General features: G+C 38.3%; 1 protein-coding gene across 1 annotated transcript in view; it reads right to left on the reverse strand.

The window, feature by feature from the left end:
• The window catches only part of lamc3 (laminin, gamma 3), a 135,762-nt gene extending 133,927 nt beyond the window's left edge, over positions 1–1,835 (reverse strand). Inside the window, exon 1 of the mRNA XM_083531702.1 lies at positions 914–1,835. Within this exon, the coding sequence (XP_083387828.1) occupies positions 914–1,283 (370 nt within the window). The 5' untranslated portion in view covers positions 1,284–1,835. The remainder of the gene's footprint in view (positions 1–913) is intronic.
• Positions 1,836–16,718: the final 14,883 nt, after the last annotated feature.

Below are 16,718 nucleotides of genomic sequence, written 5' to 3' on the forward strand. Positions count from 1 at the left end.
GCATTAACATCTTAAAGATTTAAAAAATCATAAAAATAATGAATAATAAACAAGACTACCCTTGGGGTCAATCATGTATGCTTCCAGTTATGGAAATTGAAATGTTTGGAGTATAAATATAAATATATATCTTAGTTTGCATAAGCTTTTTGGTTAGTTGTAAACTAGTCTTAGAAATAAAAACATCTTTGGATAGCAAAGAAGTGGAAAGATCATGGATCTAATAAACACAGGAAATCACCACAGGAAGCAAATAAATCCTGAGTGACACTTGAAACAACAGCAGTAAATCCTCCCAAAATCTGGACCCAGTATCACTGTAATAGCAGTATTTAATTATAGAGACTTTACATTTAAGCAATCTGCTGTAGACTGCATATACATATATAAGTCTAATAGCAGCCACTCAACTTCCCTTAAAAAGCAGAGTATCTTGCTAAAATTCTAGATGTAATATAAATTTGAATTAACATGTGTAGAAAGAGTGTGGAATTAATTTCAGGCCCTTTGTATTTGTTTGGGTAAACAATTGCAGGATTTTAATACATAATCAGAGAAAGCCTGACAGTTTCTGCTCATCACAGAACAGAACTGAACTGAAATATCAGCATTCATGCGAGTTCAAATTGAGTCTGGGTGTTTAGTGTAGGAGAAGTAGGATGGCAAAATTGAAAAGGGTTATTGCTTTGTGAACACTTTGCTCATAATACCGATTGAGTGGTTCATTTCACCGTTTGATTAGCAAATATTTCTCGTTGACTGCTCAAGAAACCTTCAAGCTGGAAATGACAGTGTGGCTAATGGAGAATAGAAGCCTGGAAGGATAGTCCTTATTCATTACTTTCACCTTTATGGTGCCATTATGTGGAATCAACTAACATGATTAGCAAAGCAAAAAATCCAACAGTCTTACCTAAGTGTAGTGTGAGATTGACAGAGTTGGGGTACTGCACTCCATAAAACATGGACTGGCTTTGCCACCAAGTAGGTTCCTCATCACTGTGGAAGTCATTCAGATATGTGGCATTGTGGTTTGTCTTAAGGCTTAAAGCATCGCAATGGCGACAGGAGCGTGTGGAACCCGTTTGCATGCAATAGTCCTCAGGTGGAGAGCCGCACACATTTGAAACCATTATAGTGCGGTTGAAAGCTGCGTTCTCAAATTTAGGCATGCAAACACTTGGTATTCCGTTCTCATCGTGGCAGGAGTCCATCCCGGCAAAAACATATGAATGTGAGAGCAATAAAAGGAAGAGGATGGTGGAGAGTGTAATGGAGGACATGCTTAATGTTAAAACAAGGTAGTAATTAAGGTAGTGATTTACTGCAGCAAGTAAAGTGATTTAATAGACAAGAAATAAAAAGAAATGGAAATAGAAAGTAAATCCTGGCTTTAACACGTAAAAAAGGATGCCTGATTATTAACATCATATTTATTAGTAAAAGAAAAAACACACTCTGTTGTCTGCACAGGCATGCTTTTACTACAGCTTTTACCCACCGTGTTACGGTCAGTGACGAGACTAAACACTCTTCTTAATAAACATGCATTACATAAAAACAAGCAGTGCCATGCAAACTGTTTTTGCCCTTTTGTTTTTAGGAATACTAAAGAAGTTCCACACACTCACATGCATGTAATAAGAACATAAACGTTGAGAAAAGTTTGAAATGTTTCCTTATGTTCTCATGTGGAGCGGTCTTCATTCCTCCTTTCTTTCCTGAAGACTCAAAACATGTTTCCCATCTAATACGTTCAAAGGAGTGAGTGCGCACACACACACACGTATACACACACACACACACACACACACACACAAGGCACTGATGAGAAGGAACTAGGCACGAGGCAGCATGATGGGGGTGTAGCTAAAGAAGGAGGGGGAAATTAGATGAAAGTACAAAGAGAAATACAGATGTAAAAGGGTCAGAAGGAGCGGCGCCTCCTTTTTGGATGGACGGGTAGTGCACTTTATGGTTGTGTATTAATGACAATTTATTTACTGGGTGTTTTAATGAAAAGCAAAATGCAATTCAACCGCATAGCTCATGTTTTCCCTGTGGGTTTAAAATAAAATGCCTTGAATTGAAATTAAACACCAAGTGAAAAGAGTATAAACATTCAGATTATTTTAAATTGTATTTATTTGCTTGTTTGTTTATTTTTATGTGTTTGTTTTAATATTATTATTATTGTTGTTGTTGTTGTTATTAAAATTCTTTTAAAAAATGTATTTTTTGCAAAAATACTGGTTCTCTAAAATGTCTTTATGTAATATTGGTTTTCAAATATTATATTTTTTTAATATTAATAATACTGATAATATATATATATATATATATATATATATATATATATATATATATATATATATATATATATATATATATATATATATATATATATATATATACTTTTTTTTTTTGCATATCCATCATTAAAACAGTTTGGAAACCCTTTTATTCCCCTCTGCTTATGGAATTGTGTAAACAGTTTTACATTTTACCAACACAGCAATAACACTTGAGTGCATTCCGAGACAGTCTAATGAGTCTCTAGCTGCGTCCAAGTGAACTCTTAACACCCTACTCTAATAGATGTAAGATCGCGATTAGATCTTGAATCACCCCAATTGCAGGATATGAACCTAGCGTGACATGTATTTCTGCTTTTGCAAAACAGCAGAAAATGCCATTTGCTTTTAAAGTACTTAAAAGAGTTCTGACTGCATGCTTGATGTTCTTGGGTGATATTTAAGATTTCTACATACATTTGGTGAAGTTCACTTCTTTTGTCACTGAAATACTGAGATTTGTTTCAGACAACATTCTATGTGTGTGTAGGCGGGGGACCTGGATTCAAAGGTTGTTTGGTGTATTTTCGTTCAGTGTAAAAATAAACCTCCCATTAGTTTGATGGGATCTATACTGTGTAATTAACATGTTTAAAACAAACCATGACCCATGATATACAAGTTTCTCCGGTGGCTTGCAAGGTCCAGCCCTACTGCCCTCAGATGTCAGCCCTATATTGGCTGGTTTGTAGGCAAACCTTTCTAGACAGCATAACTAGGTGCATCCCTTGATTTCAGATGAGAGCATTGTGACTGGAGTCCATGACAGCATTTGATCTGGTATAATTGGCTAGGCTTCAAACAGTAATATAGCTAGCAAGTTAAATCAGCTTGAGTGTGGCATTCTGATTCAGTATTTGCCCCATGTGTATATTTTGCTTGAGGTACTGCCAAGCTGTCGCAGATTGTTACATCTGGTAATTATGCTATATACTGTATGCTACACTATATATCATTATAAATGTAGTGTTTAATTCTCAAAAAAACAATTGCATTCACATGCATTGTTCCTCTGTCTTCCGTGTGGCCAAAATTTCTGGCCATGTGCTTTAGGATTGTCAGGATGCAATCTTAGTGCAGCTCTGTTTCACACTGTAGATCTGAACATCCTGTCAATGACAGTTGTCAAGTAATTAATGTTGTACATGTAAAGATATTCAGTGAAAATGGAGTGTGCACCTGAAGTTGGGTGTGATATACTGTAACAGCAGGAAATACAAAAGCAGTTGTAATACACAAAACAAGCTACATTGTTTACTTATGCTTTCTTTCTCCACCTGAATGCCTTTTGCAGGAGAAACTAGGAGTAAATCAGCTTAACACAAATTTGCAATCAGTGTAAAATTACACAAACATCTGAACCATATTTTGTGCAAATAAATAATAATGAAAGACAAAGACAGAGAGAGAGAGAGAGAGAGAGAGAGAGAGAGAGAGAGAGAGAGAGAGAGAGAGAGAGAGAGAGAGAGAGAGAAAGCACCGTTTCGTTTGAGCGAGTAGCTGCCGAAGTGAAGTGCAAGTGAAATAATGTCTCCCTAATGGGCTGCACCCTACTGTGTAGAATGGTTTGTAGGCGGGAAAGATTGGCAAGTCCATCAGAGCAAAACCATTACGATGGCAGAAGAAAAATATTGAGATGAATGAGCTGGCATCTCACTGGGGGATCGACTAACTTTTTTTTCTGCCGCTGAGTGGGAAATGAATATTGATCTCACAGTGAAAGTGATGGTACATTTTGAGCTTACTTTTGCTCTTCCTATCACACTTCCTATCACACTTTAAGAGAAAACATTCTTATAAAATGAAACCTGTAAGCTAAGAAGCAATGTAGAATCATGGTTACTTGGACAGGCTCTTTCTATTGTAGCAATATGTAGTAAACTCACAAAAGAATAAGTATCTTACTATGTAAGTTCAAACTATATTTATAAAACATTTTAGTCAACCCAGTCCCACAAAAAAAAAACAAGAATTATGACCTATTATAACTTGCTCTGGATTTTTTCCCCCAGATTTTCATGGTAATGCCTTATTTCAATTCAATTGAATTCAATTCATTTTTATTTGTTCAAGTGATTTTAACAATGAACATTGTCAAAGCAGCGGTCAAAGCAGCTTTGCACAGATAATGTCATGATAAAAATGAATAACATGTTCTTTTTAAGTGTAAGTTTGTCCCTGGTGAGCAAGCTGGTGGCTTTTAAGAATCCTTACTATAAACAGTGAAGTAACTCCCAGAATCATAGCATATATAGTTTGGTAAATTAGTGCATTGAAAAGTAATGTGATAAATCAATAATCCAGTCAGAACTACACAGTTTCAATGACGTACGGGTACAGTGTAACAGTGCTATTATTAAATACTTATAAATGTGCAATAAGGCCCTAACTATTTATCAGTAAAATAAACATTTATATTAGTAGCATGTAATGCAGAATGTAGGACCACATTTAGAGAAACCATCAGCAGCATATTAAACAAGTGTCAGTTTGAATGTAATTGAATGTGATGATTGTGCACAGTCTTGGTTTCCTGGTACATCATATCCTTGAGACTAAGCCGGGATGAGCCGTGGAGCAGTGGGACCTTAGTGTCCCAGATGTTTGTCCCAAATCCTGGAAATGCTTTTCAAACCAGTTTATTATAGTCCTGTGGCCAAGCACCTAGAAGTAGATTCACTGATCAGGTCTAACATTATGACATTATAAAATTGTGACTGGTGAAGTAAATAACACTGTTTATCTCCTCGTCATGGCACGTTTTAGTGGGTTTGAACGAGTTTGACAAGGACAAAATTGTGAAGGCTAGATGACTGGGTCAGAGCATCTCAAAAACTGCTGCTCTTTTGGGCTGTTTTCAGCCTGCAGTGGTCAGTATCTATCAAAAGTGGTCCAAGGATGGAACAGTGGTGAACCAGCGATAGGGTCATGGGCTGCCGAGTTTATTGATGCAAGTGGGGAGCAAAGTCTGGCCCGTGACAGACAAGCTCCTGTAGCTTAAATTGCTGAAGAAGGTAATGCTGTTAATGCTTAACAGGTCATGACTGTTTTGACAGCAAAAAGGGGACCATAACAATATTAGGCAGGTGGTCATAATGTTATGCCTGATCGGGGTCAAACTTAACACATTTTTAACAGCGCACATTTATAGTTCCGATATAGTATTTGTAAATGAATATGAATATACCACCCCAAAAGCACTGTTAGCCAATGTTCCCTTCATCGAGATATTCTTTAAAAATTTATGTGGGTCCTATTGTATCCAGATTATACATTTGTATTAGTCCTTGTATATCAATTATAAAAATCCAAAATGATAGCAGACAAGAGTCAAAGCATAATCAGTTTTCAGACAAGAGAAGCACATAATACAATATAAAACAGTCTAGCATAAAACAGTCTAGACATTCAGGGCTAGTTAGAATTAACAACAATATGTTCGGATAATTGATTATGGAATAAAAAGAGTTGACTGACAGACAGACAGATGTCTAAGGGATAGCTGAGAAGATGGATGAACATTATTGATTGCAAAGTGAGAAATTAGCATACTGCAGCAGTAGAGCATATTGTAGTGCCATTTATAACTTTTAACATACTGGAGAATATATTGTTTTTGATAAAAACTACATACAATGCACACAATATGAATGCACATGGCTGGTGATGATATAAAAAACAGGCTAGACATTCAAGGCTGACTAGAATGAACAGGATGCAAAGATTACATATCTTGAGCAAACCGCTCAAGACATTCAGCTATATACAGTATACAAAATGAGAAAGTTAAAAGATCGCAGAGATCAGAAGTTACAATCTTTGCTAATGTCCTGAGCAGGTGTTAAACTTTTGTTCCTTCTTTCTCTTTCATTTAGGACTTGCTTAAAAGCAGAGTAGTTGGGCAGTCATTATCGGCCATGAAATCCCCTATCCTCACCTTTTTTTTTCTGTTGTTTCCAAGATTCACAATGTAATGTCCATGTTTTTAATTTAGCCAGGTAATAAAGGAGCATGCATGGTTTAATACTGCTGAGGTAGACAGAAAAGTGTGTAAGTGTGTGTAAAACAAGTCCATTGACCCAGAACCCAATTAGGACTAATTCCAAAATGCAGACTACTCCAATACATTTTGTAGATGGCATTAAAAAACAAGGAGAAAAAAGTAAAATATGATTTTATATATATATATATATATATATATATATATATATATATATATATATATATATATATATATATATATATATATATATATTTTTTTTTTTTTTTCATTTCTGCAGAAAGCTCTTGCTGGGGGTGGGATTTCACAACTATTTGCTGTCACTGGCTAGGGAGATTTGGATTGACAGAAAGACAGATTTGTATAACAGTTTTATAACATCTATAATGTTTGTGTACTTCCTTACTTTACTTAGCTAGTGTAGTTAGTTTGAAATTAATTGTTGATGTTGGCTCATTACCAATAATAATAATAGGTTAGTAAATAACCTGCTTGCATTCTTGCATGCCTTTCTGGATGCCTTTCGCTGTAAGTCAGTGATTTCCACTAAAAAATATACAATTTACATTATAGCTGTACAAAGCCAGATCCAGCGTGTTTCCAAAATTCACTTAAATCTCTGCATGAGGGAGCTGTCAATCCAAATGTCCATAACTAATGAGATTGAAATCTTGAGCCACACATACTTAGAAGAGAGTAGAATCACTGATTAAGCCTGTAGTTCGGTGTTTCTTACTCACTATGTACACCAAACTCAACAGTGAAAATGGTCTAGAGCAGTGGTTCTTAACCTTGTTGGAGGTACTGACCCCCACCAGTTTCATATGCACATCCACCAAACCCTTCTTAATTGGAAAAATAAAGTATTATTTTTTTCAAATTCAAAACATAGGTATATATTTCTCCCAGCATGATATTCGCTATCTTCAACACAGCTGGTTTTATGAGTGTTTCACCAATGGTGTGTGGTTTGCCCTGCTTTGCGATCAGGTAAGCAACTTCGTACGATGCTGTGAGGATCCGTTTGTTGATGGGTACAAAGCCGCGAACAGGCAGAGTAGGCTTTTTACCGAATCTGGCTCTCTTCACCTTGAATTCAGCGAGCGTTGTGTACTTGTATCTTCCATCTCGATGCAGCTTAAGGAAGTGTTCTCTTAGTTTTTCCGGTGCTAGACTAGAATTGCTCAACTTGGCATTGTAAATCATGCCGTTAGGACGCAGACTTCCATCACATTCCGTTATACATGTGAATCCATATTGTACATATTTGTCTGACCACTTTCTTTTTTTGCTCGACATAGTTAGTATGAAGGGATTCAAATATTAAGAAAGAAGTCACACAAACGTACCATCAAGACAGTCACAAGTCGACTACTGAGCGCACCAAATTCCCTGCAGCACAGATAGGCCAAGCGATGTTGCGTAATCACCTGCAGCCAATGATGGCCAAGCAGGGCCTGCCATCACGAATCATATGAGTCGGGTGTGTGTCTTGACCTCTGCCGAACCCCTGAGACTGACTCACCGAACCCCTGGGGTTCGATCGAACCCAGGTTAAGAACCACTGGTCTAGAGTATAGACAAATACATCAAAAGTACCCATTAGTTGTTTTACAACCATTTAAAAAAAACATACAGAGCAGAGACTAAAGTAGATGAGTGAATGCACATACTATTCAGAAATCTATCAAATAGCAAAATTTGAATGCATAACATAAACCAACCAATAGTACACTGGAAAGTTGTTAAAGCAAAAGGTTAACAAACATAGAAAAGTGTTCACCTGCCTGGAAATAGCAAGCCCTGTTGATGCCACAATCACAAATTGGCTGTGCTGTCTGGGAGGAGGGATGTAATACTTCCTTCCCTGTCAATCATACAGACATTAGCTAATTATGATTATATGGAAGCTAAAGCTGAGAGCAGATGTGCTTTTTTAAGAGTGTTATGCCGCTCTGTGAGATAGCATGAGCAAAAGATTAAAAGTATGAGATTGGCTTGCTTCATGTAGCTACTTCTTATAATTATAAATGTTTGTATAAATGCCACAAGTATTCGGCACAGTTATTATAGATGAAACATCTGTATTTACATAAAAAATAAAAATGCATTTCTATTTTTAACAGCAATAACAAAGGTTTTCAAATTGTTTAATTGCATTTTATATATATAAATAAAGTTCTATGAAAAAATATACACTGTCTTACTTACCCACCCTGACCATCAAAATGCATGAAATTTGATAGCATTGTCCCCTAAATTTGCAATATTGAATCAGAGTTGTCACAACAGCAGCAAAAATCTGTCTATTTTCAATTATGCATAGTCAAATTATTCATGCATAATCAAATCAGCTACACGAGAAACCACAGAGGATTGATAATCACACAAATGAAATCCTTGTTGCTGAAACTTTTCATTTTTCAGACTGAAATAAATGAGAAATTCTACTTGAATAATTTTGATAACATCTAATTTATTTGTTTGTCAAACAAAATTAGTTTTATACGTCTCATTGAAATTTAATATTATTAATATTAATAAAAAATTATTTAATTACAATGGGTTAAACTATATGATGACTGGAGCAAAGGCTAAGATTAAGATTTCACTTATTTGTGGAGTCATTGATAAACATTTGATATTGAAGTGTTTATATTAAATTATTAAATGCTTAATAACACAATCCTTACTAATCCTAAATGTAAAAAATAGGATAAAATAAATAGATAGATTAGATTAAAGCATACTCCCAAAACTCTTTTCATACACGTATATTGCCAGAAAAAAATTACCTTTTCCAAGTACCTACAGAACGTCTCTAGATTACGTATGTAACCCTAGTTCCTGAGGGAATGAGACGCTGCGTCAAAACGCTTTGGGAAGCCTTGCCTTGTCCATGCTCTGAATCACATGTGAAATCCAGCCAATAGGCAAGTTGCGATGTCATCGGTGGGCAACGTCGTGTAATCCAGGAATGGTGTAATACAGAATGGCTGAGCAATGGTAGCGACATTAGCAGGGAAATAGGGTTACATACGTAACCTAGAGATGTTCCCTTTCAGGAACTCGAGCTGCGTTAAAACGCTTTGGGAACAAGTGTCCAATTACGCCATACTGACCAGTCCCTGTCTAGTGCCACCAGCGTGCAGGACAGAGAAAAGCAGGGTAGAGAAAAACACTGACCATGCCAGAGGTAAACTCCAGGAAAGACAGGGCGAAAGACAGAGCCTGTAGGTCCCCGACCCTCATAAGAGAGGATATTGCCAACAAAACAGCGGTCTTTCCCGACAGGTTACTAAGGGCCATGTTGGCCATAGGCTCGAAGGGGGGCTCAGATACAATGGCACAATCCCACACAGGCACTCTGGGTCGTATTCCGGGCTAAGCCTCCGGGTGCTGCGTAGGAAATGTGTCACGAGAGGGTGTTACCCCAGCGACTGCCCTGCAGGCGGGGTACAATAAGCCGTGATAGCGGACACGTTAACCTTTAGGGTGGATGGTTCCAACCCTGTGGAAAACTGTTCCTGAAAGAACTCCAGAACTGAACCAACTGGGCAGTTGACTGGGTCTAACTGGTGGTGCTCACACCACATCGTAAACAGCTGCCATATAGTGGCATACGACCTCCTCGTGAAGGAAACTCTTAAATGGAGGATGGTCTACCTCAGTAGAGAGACTAGCTGCTAGAAACTGTGCCCCCTCAGGGGCCACAGCCAGAGCTTCCATAACTCTGGATCTAGGGTTCCCCCTGCCTGCAAGAGGATATCACTCCTGGGAGGAATTTTCCAAGAAGGTCCCTCGAGGACGGTCAGCAGTTCCGTAAACCACGGTCTGCCAGGCCAACGGGGTGCCACCAGGATGAGACATACTCTTTTCTGCCAGATTCTCTCCGGAACTTCAGTTAGCAGCGTGATAGGAGGGAAGGCATACAGACGTAGCCTCGGCCACGTCTACACCATAGCGTAGGGGGGGAGAGAAAGGGGGAGAGAAAGAGAATCAGAGGGGACAGTGCGAAGTCTCCCGAGTCACAAACAGATCCACCTGGGCTCTGTAAAATCTCTGCCTATCAGCTGTAAACTATCGGGATGTAAACTACTCTCAGTACAAGGAGTTTCCCCTGTGACCATAGGAGAATCTGCTGTGCCAGCCTGTACAATGCGAGATTAGAGACCCCCCTAGCGGTTGATGTATGAGACCACCGACGTATTGTCCAAACGGACCACCACGTGGCAATCTCTTAGGTCTCAGAGGAAGTGTTTGAGTGCTATAAGCACAGCCATCATCTCCAGGCAGTTAATGTGCCATGAATGATGTAACTTGTTCCACCAACCTTGGGCAGAGAGCCGCATTCATGCACTTTCTGAAGGTGCGGGGTGAGAGTGCTAGGCCGAAGGGGAGGACCCGATATTGGTAAGCTTCGCCCCTGAAAGCAAACCTCTGGAACCTACTGTGAGCAGGAAGGCTGGCTAGGTGGAAATAGGCATCCCTTAGACAAACGTGACAAACCAGTCCTTGGAGTTTATCTAAAACACAACCTCTAATGGCTGCACAGATTCACACACAAAGGGATAACCTGAACAATCAGAAGCTAATGTCGCTATCATCGCTTAACCATTTTGTAGCTTCTTGGTTTATGTGACGTCGCCTGCCGATGACATCGCGATTTGCCTATTGGCCAGATTTTACACGTGATTCAGAGCGTGGACAATGCGAGGCGTTCCCATAGCGTTTCGACGCACTTCAAGTTCCCGAAAGGGAACTGTGTATTTGAACAAATTGGAAATGCTTCTAAATAAATAAATGCATTATACTGCATTCCATTAGCTCTGTACATATACCTTGCACAATGACAATACAGTTGAATGTAATCTAATCTTAAAGTAAAATAAATATAAATTAATGCAATACCTTCCAGCAAATAGTTGGAAATAACTGTGCTTTTATTTTGACCTTGAGGTGAAATCTCATATGCAGTAATACAACCCCAACAGCCAGTGTTCCCTAAAAAGATGGCTGCTAAGGACTACAATACCCCACCAACACATTCACCCAGCTACTACACCTTTTCTCAATTATATGCAACACTATATATAAAAAAGCCCTTTGCTTTATTCACAGATCATTAAATATACACATTTAGTTTATACATTAGCCTTTAATACAAAGCCTGCATTTACTTTGTTTGAGCTGTATATATGTTTCAGATCCCGTTTTTTAACTCAAGTTATTCCCTTTGTTGATTGTTTGACCCAGTGTTTGTTTTAGACCCTGCTTTTCATTCTTGTTCTAGAATTGCACCTGCATCTTTCACAACATAATTACTTAGACTGGTTGTTTTGGTTTATACTCGAGTAGAACTGATTATGGCTTTTAAATTAACTGCACCAAAGCAGACACTGGAATTTGATTTAAAAAGCACTAAATGCAGCATGAATATGAGCTCTCATAGACACCTGAGGCAGGACCATAACCTGAGTTAAACATTTTAGAGAGGCCCACAATGTAGAAAAAGTGTCTTAGTTGATATATGAAATTGCTGAAGGTGTACATCAATTGGTTTCATTTTCCTAACATTATGACAGACCACTTCTATGCCAGTAATAAAATAAATCAATAAAAGAATTAATGCTATTAAGTATTGACATTATACGATATGACAATTAAAGTGCTCTTTTGTAGCAAGAACCTTGTTGCCTGTTGATTAGCTATCTGTACCACAACTAGTAAACAGGTTTAGCTAACTATTTTACAAGTAGTCTAAATAGCAAAACAACAAACAAATAAAAAAGAACAATACAAACTGTACTATGAATTTACAAACCAGTAATTTAACAATGCACTCACATGCATATTATAGCTATGTTGGATGTTAAGATATTATATGTGTTAGATACATGGTAACAAGTAGTTAATTTTGGTAACTTAGCATGTTCTGAATGCAAACATAATGGGCCATATCTGTATTGTCCTTCTATGCACTTAGATACAACCCGAATTCCGGAAATAAAATTAAAACTAAAAGACTTTTAAATCACATGAGCCAATATTTTATTCACAATTAAACATAAAGAACATATCAAATGTTCAAACTGATACATGTTTACACTTTTATGCACAAAATAAACTCATTTCAAATGTAATGCCTGCTACAGGTCTAAAAAAGTGCATATTTACAATGGCGTAGCATCTCCTCTTCTTTTTAAAACAGTTTAAACACGTCTGGGCATTGTTATGAGTTTCTTGAGTTTGCTTTTGGAATTTGGTCCCATTCTTGCCTGATATAGGTTTCCAGCTGCTGAAGAGTTTGATGCGCCAAATGTCCTCTATAGGTGAAAGATCTGGACTGCAGGCAGGTCAATTCAGCACTCTTCTACTATGAAGCCATGCTGTTGTAATAGCTGCAGAATGTGGTTTTGCATGTCCTTCTGAACAAAGCTTTCCCTGAAATAGACTTTGTCTGGAGGGGATACCTTTATATACCTTTCAGCATTCATATTGCCTTCCAAAACATGCAAGCTGCCCATACCATATGCATTTATGCACCCCATACTATCAGAGATGCTGGCTTTTTGAACCGAGCGCTGATAACACGCTGGAAGGTCTCCTTTCTATTTAGCCCGGAGGACATAGTGTTTTATGATTTCCAACAAGAATGTCATATATGGACTCATCTGACAATAGAACACTTTTCTACTTTGAAACAGTCCATTGTAAATGAGCCTTGGCTTTTTCAGTCCTTTGTTGCCCCCATGCCAACTTTATTGAGACCTGTACCAGGCATCAAATTTGAAATGAAATAAAAGTGTAACATTTCTCAGTTTAAACATTTGTTATGTTCTTTATGTTCTATTGTGAATAAAATATCAACTCATGTGATTTAAAAAAAAATTGTTTTCATTTTATTAAAATGTAAAACACATCCCAACATTTTGGGAATTTGGGTTGTAAGTTGAGAATCAGTTTGAACTGCTGATTTGGTCTTGTGGTTTGTTTTCCTCATAGTGTGCCAGCACATTATCAAGACGGAGCTATTATTTTTTACATTTGACAACTGGAGCCAAAAAAAAACAACCTTCTAAAATATTTCGAGGCCTGGACCTCAGTGTCCTTGGCACTGAAGAGAAGAGTGCATCCAAGGACAGTTCACTGTAATGGTAGCCATTTTGCCTGGAGATGAATTTAAAACCTGACTGACTATTTTAAAATTTCAATCTTTATCGTTATTAAAGGGAAATGAGCCATGAGAATTTTGACTTGCTGCCCCTCCTTCACGCAAGCTTTCCCTTTCTGTGTCTCTCTCCCTCACACACACACACACAAACACACACATGCCCAGATGCTGTGTGACTAATGAAGCCTTTGATATATAGATAAGATTTGCTGTTCATTTGAAATTCATATGGACGAACAGGAACACTTCAGTGTGTGTTTGTTTGTGTGTGTGTGTGTGTGTGTGTGTGTGTGTGTGTGTGTGTGTGTGTGTGTGTGTGTGTGTGTAGGGTATTAATCGTACTGTCGGGCTGTCACATAATGAAGAGGGTGGTTCAAACAAGGCCACAAAGGTTTCAGATAAATGAGACATCCAAAGATATAGAGAGAGATGAATTGAGGGGAGGACAATGAGATAGAGTGGGGAAGAAAAGAAGTGCTGGATAAAGACAGGTGATAAAAGTTTTTGTGAGATGAAAAAAAAAAGGGACAAGAAAGCATAGGAAAAGTGATGGAAAAAAACGTAGAAAAACGTTGGTGTGTGCGCACAATGATGAATGCACCATACAACTTTTCCATATGTAACTCACCTTTAACCTAACTGGCTTTTTGCAAAATTCTTCATAACAGTTTTTTTTTTGTGCAAGAATGTTCCAGCAAGAAGCGAGAACACAGTGTTCTAGATCACAAAGTGCCTGTATAGATATATTCAATGGACTGCTCATATCCGTAGGTTAACATGAAAATGGAAGGCAATGCAAATGATCCTTCACTGTGAAATGGATGCACCCTCTTGTGATTTTAATAGACTGTCTCGAGTGTAGACACACAAAAACACACACAAATAAATAAATAATATGCACACAAACACACACACACACACACACACACACACACACACACACACACACACACACACACACACATATATATATATATATATATATATATATATATATACATACAGTGAGGAAAATAAGTATTTGAACAACCTGCTATTTTGCAAGTTCTCCCACTTAGAAATCATGGAGGGGTCTGAAATTGTCATCGTAGGTGCATGTCCACTGTGAGAGACATAATCTAAAAAAAAAAAATCCAGAAATCACAATATATGATTTTTAAACTATTTATTTGTATGATACAGCTGCAAATAAGTATTTGAACACCTGTCTATCAGCTAGAATTCTGACCCTCAAAGACCTGTTAGTCTGCCTTTAAAATGTCCAAGACCAAAGAGCTGTCCAAAGACACTAGAGACAAAATTGTACACCTCCACAAGGCTGGAAAGGGCTACGGGGAAATTGCCAAGCAGCTTGGTGAAAAAAGGTCCACTGTTGGAGCAATCATTAAAAAATGGAAGAAGCTAAACATGACTGTCAATCTCCCTCGGACTGGGGCTCCATGCAAGATCTCACCTCCGTGGGGTCTCAATGATCCTAAGGAAGGTGAGAAATCAGCCCAGAACTACACGGGAGAAGCTGGTCAATGACCTGAAAAGAGCTGGGACCACCGTTTCCAAGGTTACTGTTGGTAATACACTAAGACGTCATGGTTTGAAATCATGCATGGCACGGAAGGTTCCCCTGCTTAAACCAGCACATGTCCAGGCACGTCTAAGTTTGCCAATGACCATTTGGATGATCCAGAGGAGTCATGGGAGAAAGTCATGTGGTCAGATGAGACCAAAATAGAACTTTTGGGTCATAATTCCACTAAACGTGTTTGGAGGAAGAAGAATGATGAGTACCATCCCAAGAACACCATCCCTACTGTGAAGCATGGGGGTGGTAGCATCATGCTTTGGGGGTGTTTTTCTGCACATGGGACAGGGCAACTGCACTGTATTAAGGAGAGGATGACCGGGGCAAGATTTTGGGAAACAACCTCCTTCCCTCAGTTAGAGAATTGAAGATGGGTCAACATGACAATGACCCGAAGCACACAGCCAGGATAACCAAGGAGTGGCTTTGTAAGAAGCATATCAAGGTTCTGGCATGGCCTAGCCAGTCTCCAGACCTAAACCCAATAGAGAATCTTTGGAGGGAGCTCAAACTCCGTGTTTCTCAGCGACAGGCAGGAAACCTGACTGATCTAGAGAAGATCTGTGTGGAGGAGTGGGCCAAAATCTCTCCTGCAGTGTTTGCAAACCTGGTGAAAAACTACAGGAAACGTTTGACCTCTGTAATTGCAAACAAAGGCTACTGTACCAAATATTAACATTGACTTTCTCAGGTGTTCAAATACTTATTTGCAGCTGTATCATACAAATAAATAGTTAAAAAATCATACATTGGGATTTCTGGATTTATTTTTTTAGATTATGTCTCTCACAGTGGACATGCACCTACGATGACAATTTCAGACCCCTCCATGATTTCTAAGTAAGAGAACTTGCAAAATAGCAGGGTGTTCAAATACTTATTTTCCTCACTGTATATGCCCCCTGAAGATTTGATTTGGTTGTTTTTGTTAAAACATGTTAAATAAAATTGTTACAATTTCGTCTTAATAAATTTGATCCAGATAAGCCACTTTCTATTCATATACTCACCTGTCTAAGTATTGTGCAAATATATCTGCTCAAAGTAATTAATTATACCTAGTGTTAAAAACAGGCACAGCATACACTGCCCCATGTGTTAGAGCAGCCATTTAAATTTAGCGGTAATGTAGTGTGTGACCCACAGTTGACAGGTGCCGGTCTGCAGCCCGGGGTTTGGGGACCACTGAGTTAGAGGAGGAGCTGTTGTCAGGCCCTGGCATAGCAGGGTTGCTATGGGCGCTAGTTTAAAAAAAAAATTCTGTGGTTCCCAAGATCTTTATTTATGTCCTGCGTCATTAATAAACAAGCTTCAGTTAGTTCAGAATGCGGCAGCAAGAGTTCTTACTAGGTCAAGAAAATATGATCACATAACCCCAATCTTATCGTCCCTACATTGGCTTCCTGTTAAGTTTTGAATAGACTACAAACTACTGCTACTCACTTATAAAGCACTAAATGGTTTGGCTCCCATGTATCTCTCCAGTCTTTTAACACGCTACAATCCGTCACGCTCCCTGAGATCTCAAAACTCTGGGCTTCTAGTAGTTCCTAGAATAGCAAAGTCCACTAAAGGCGGTAGAGCATTTTCACATTTAGCTCCCAAACTCTG

Source organism: Silurus aristotelis (assembly GCF_946808225.1).
Source record: "Silurus aristotelis genome assembly, chromosome: 26".
Lineage (NCBI taxonomy): Eukaryota > Metazoa > Chordata > Actinopteri > Siluriformes > Siluridae > Silurus > Silurus aristotelis.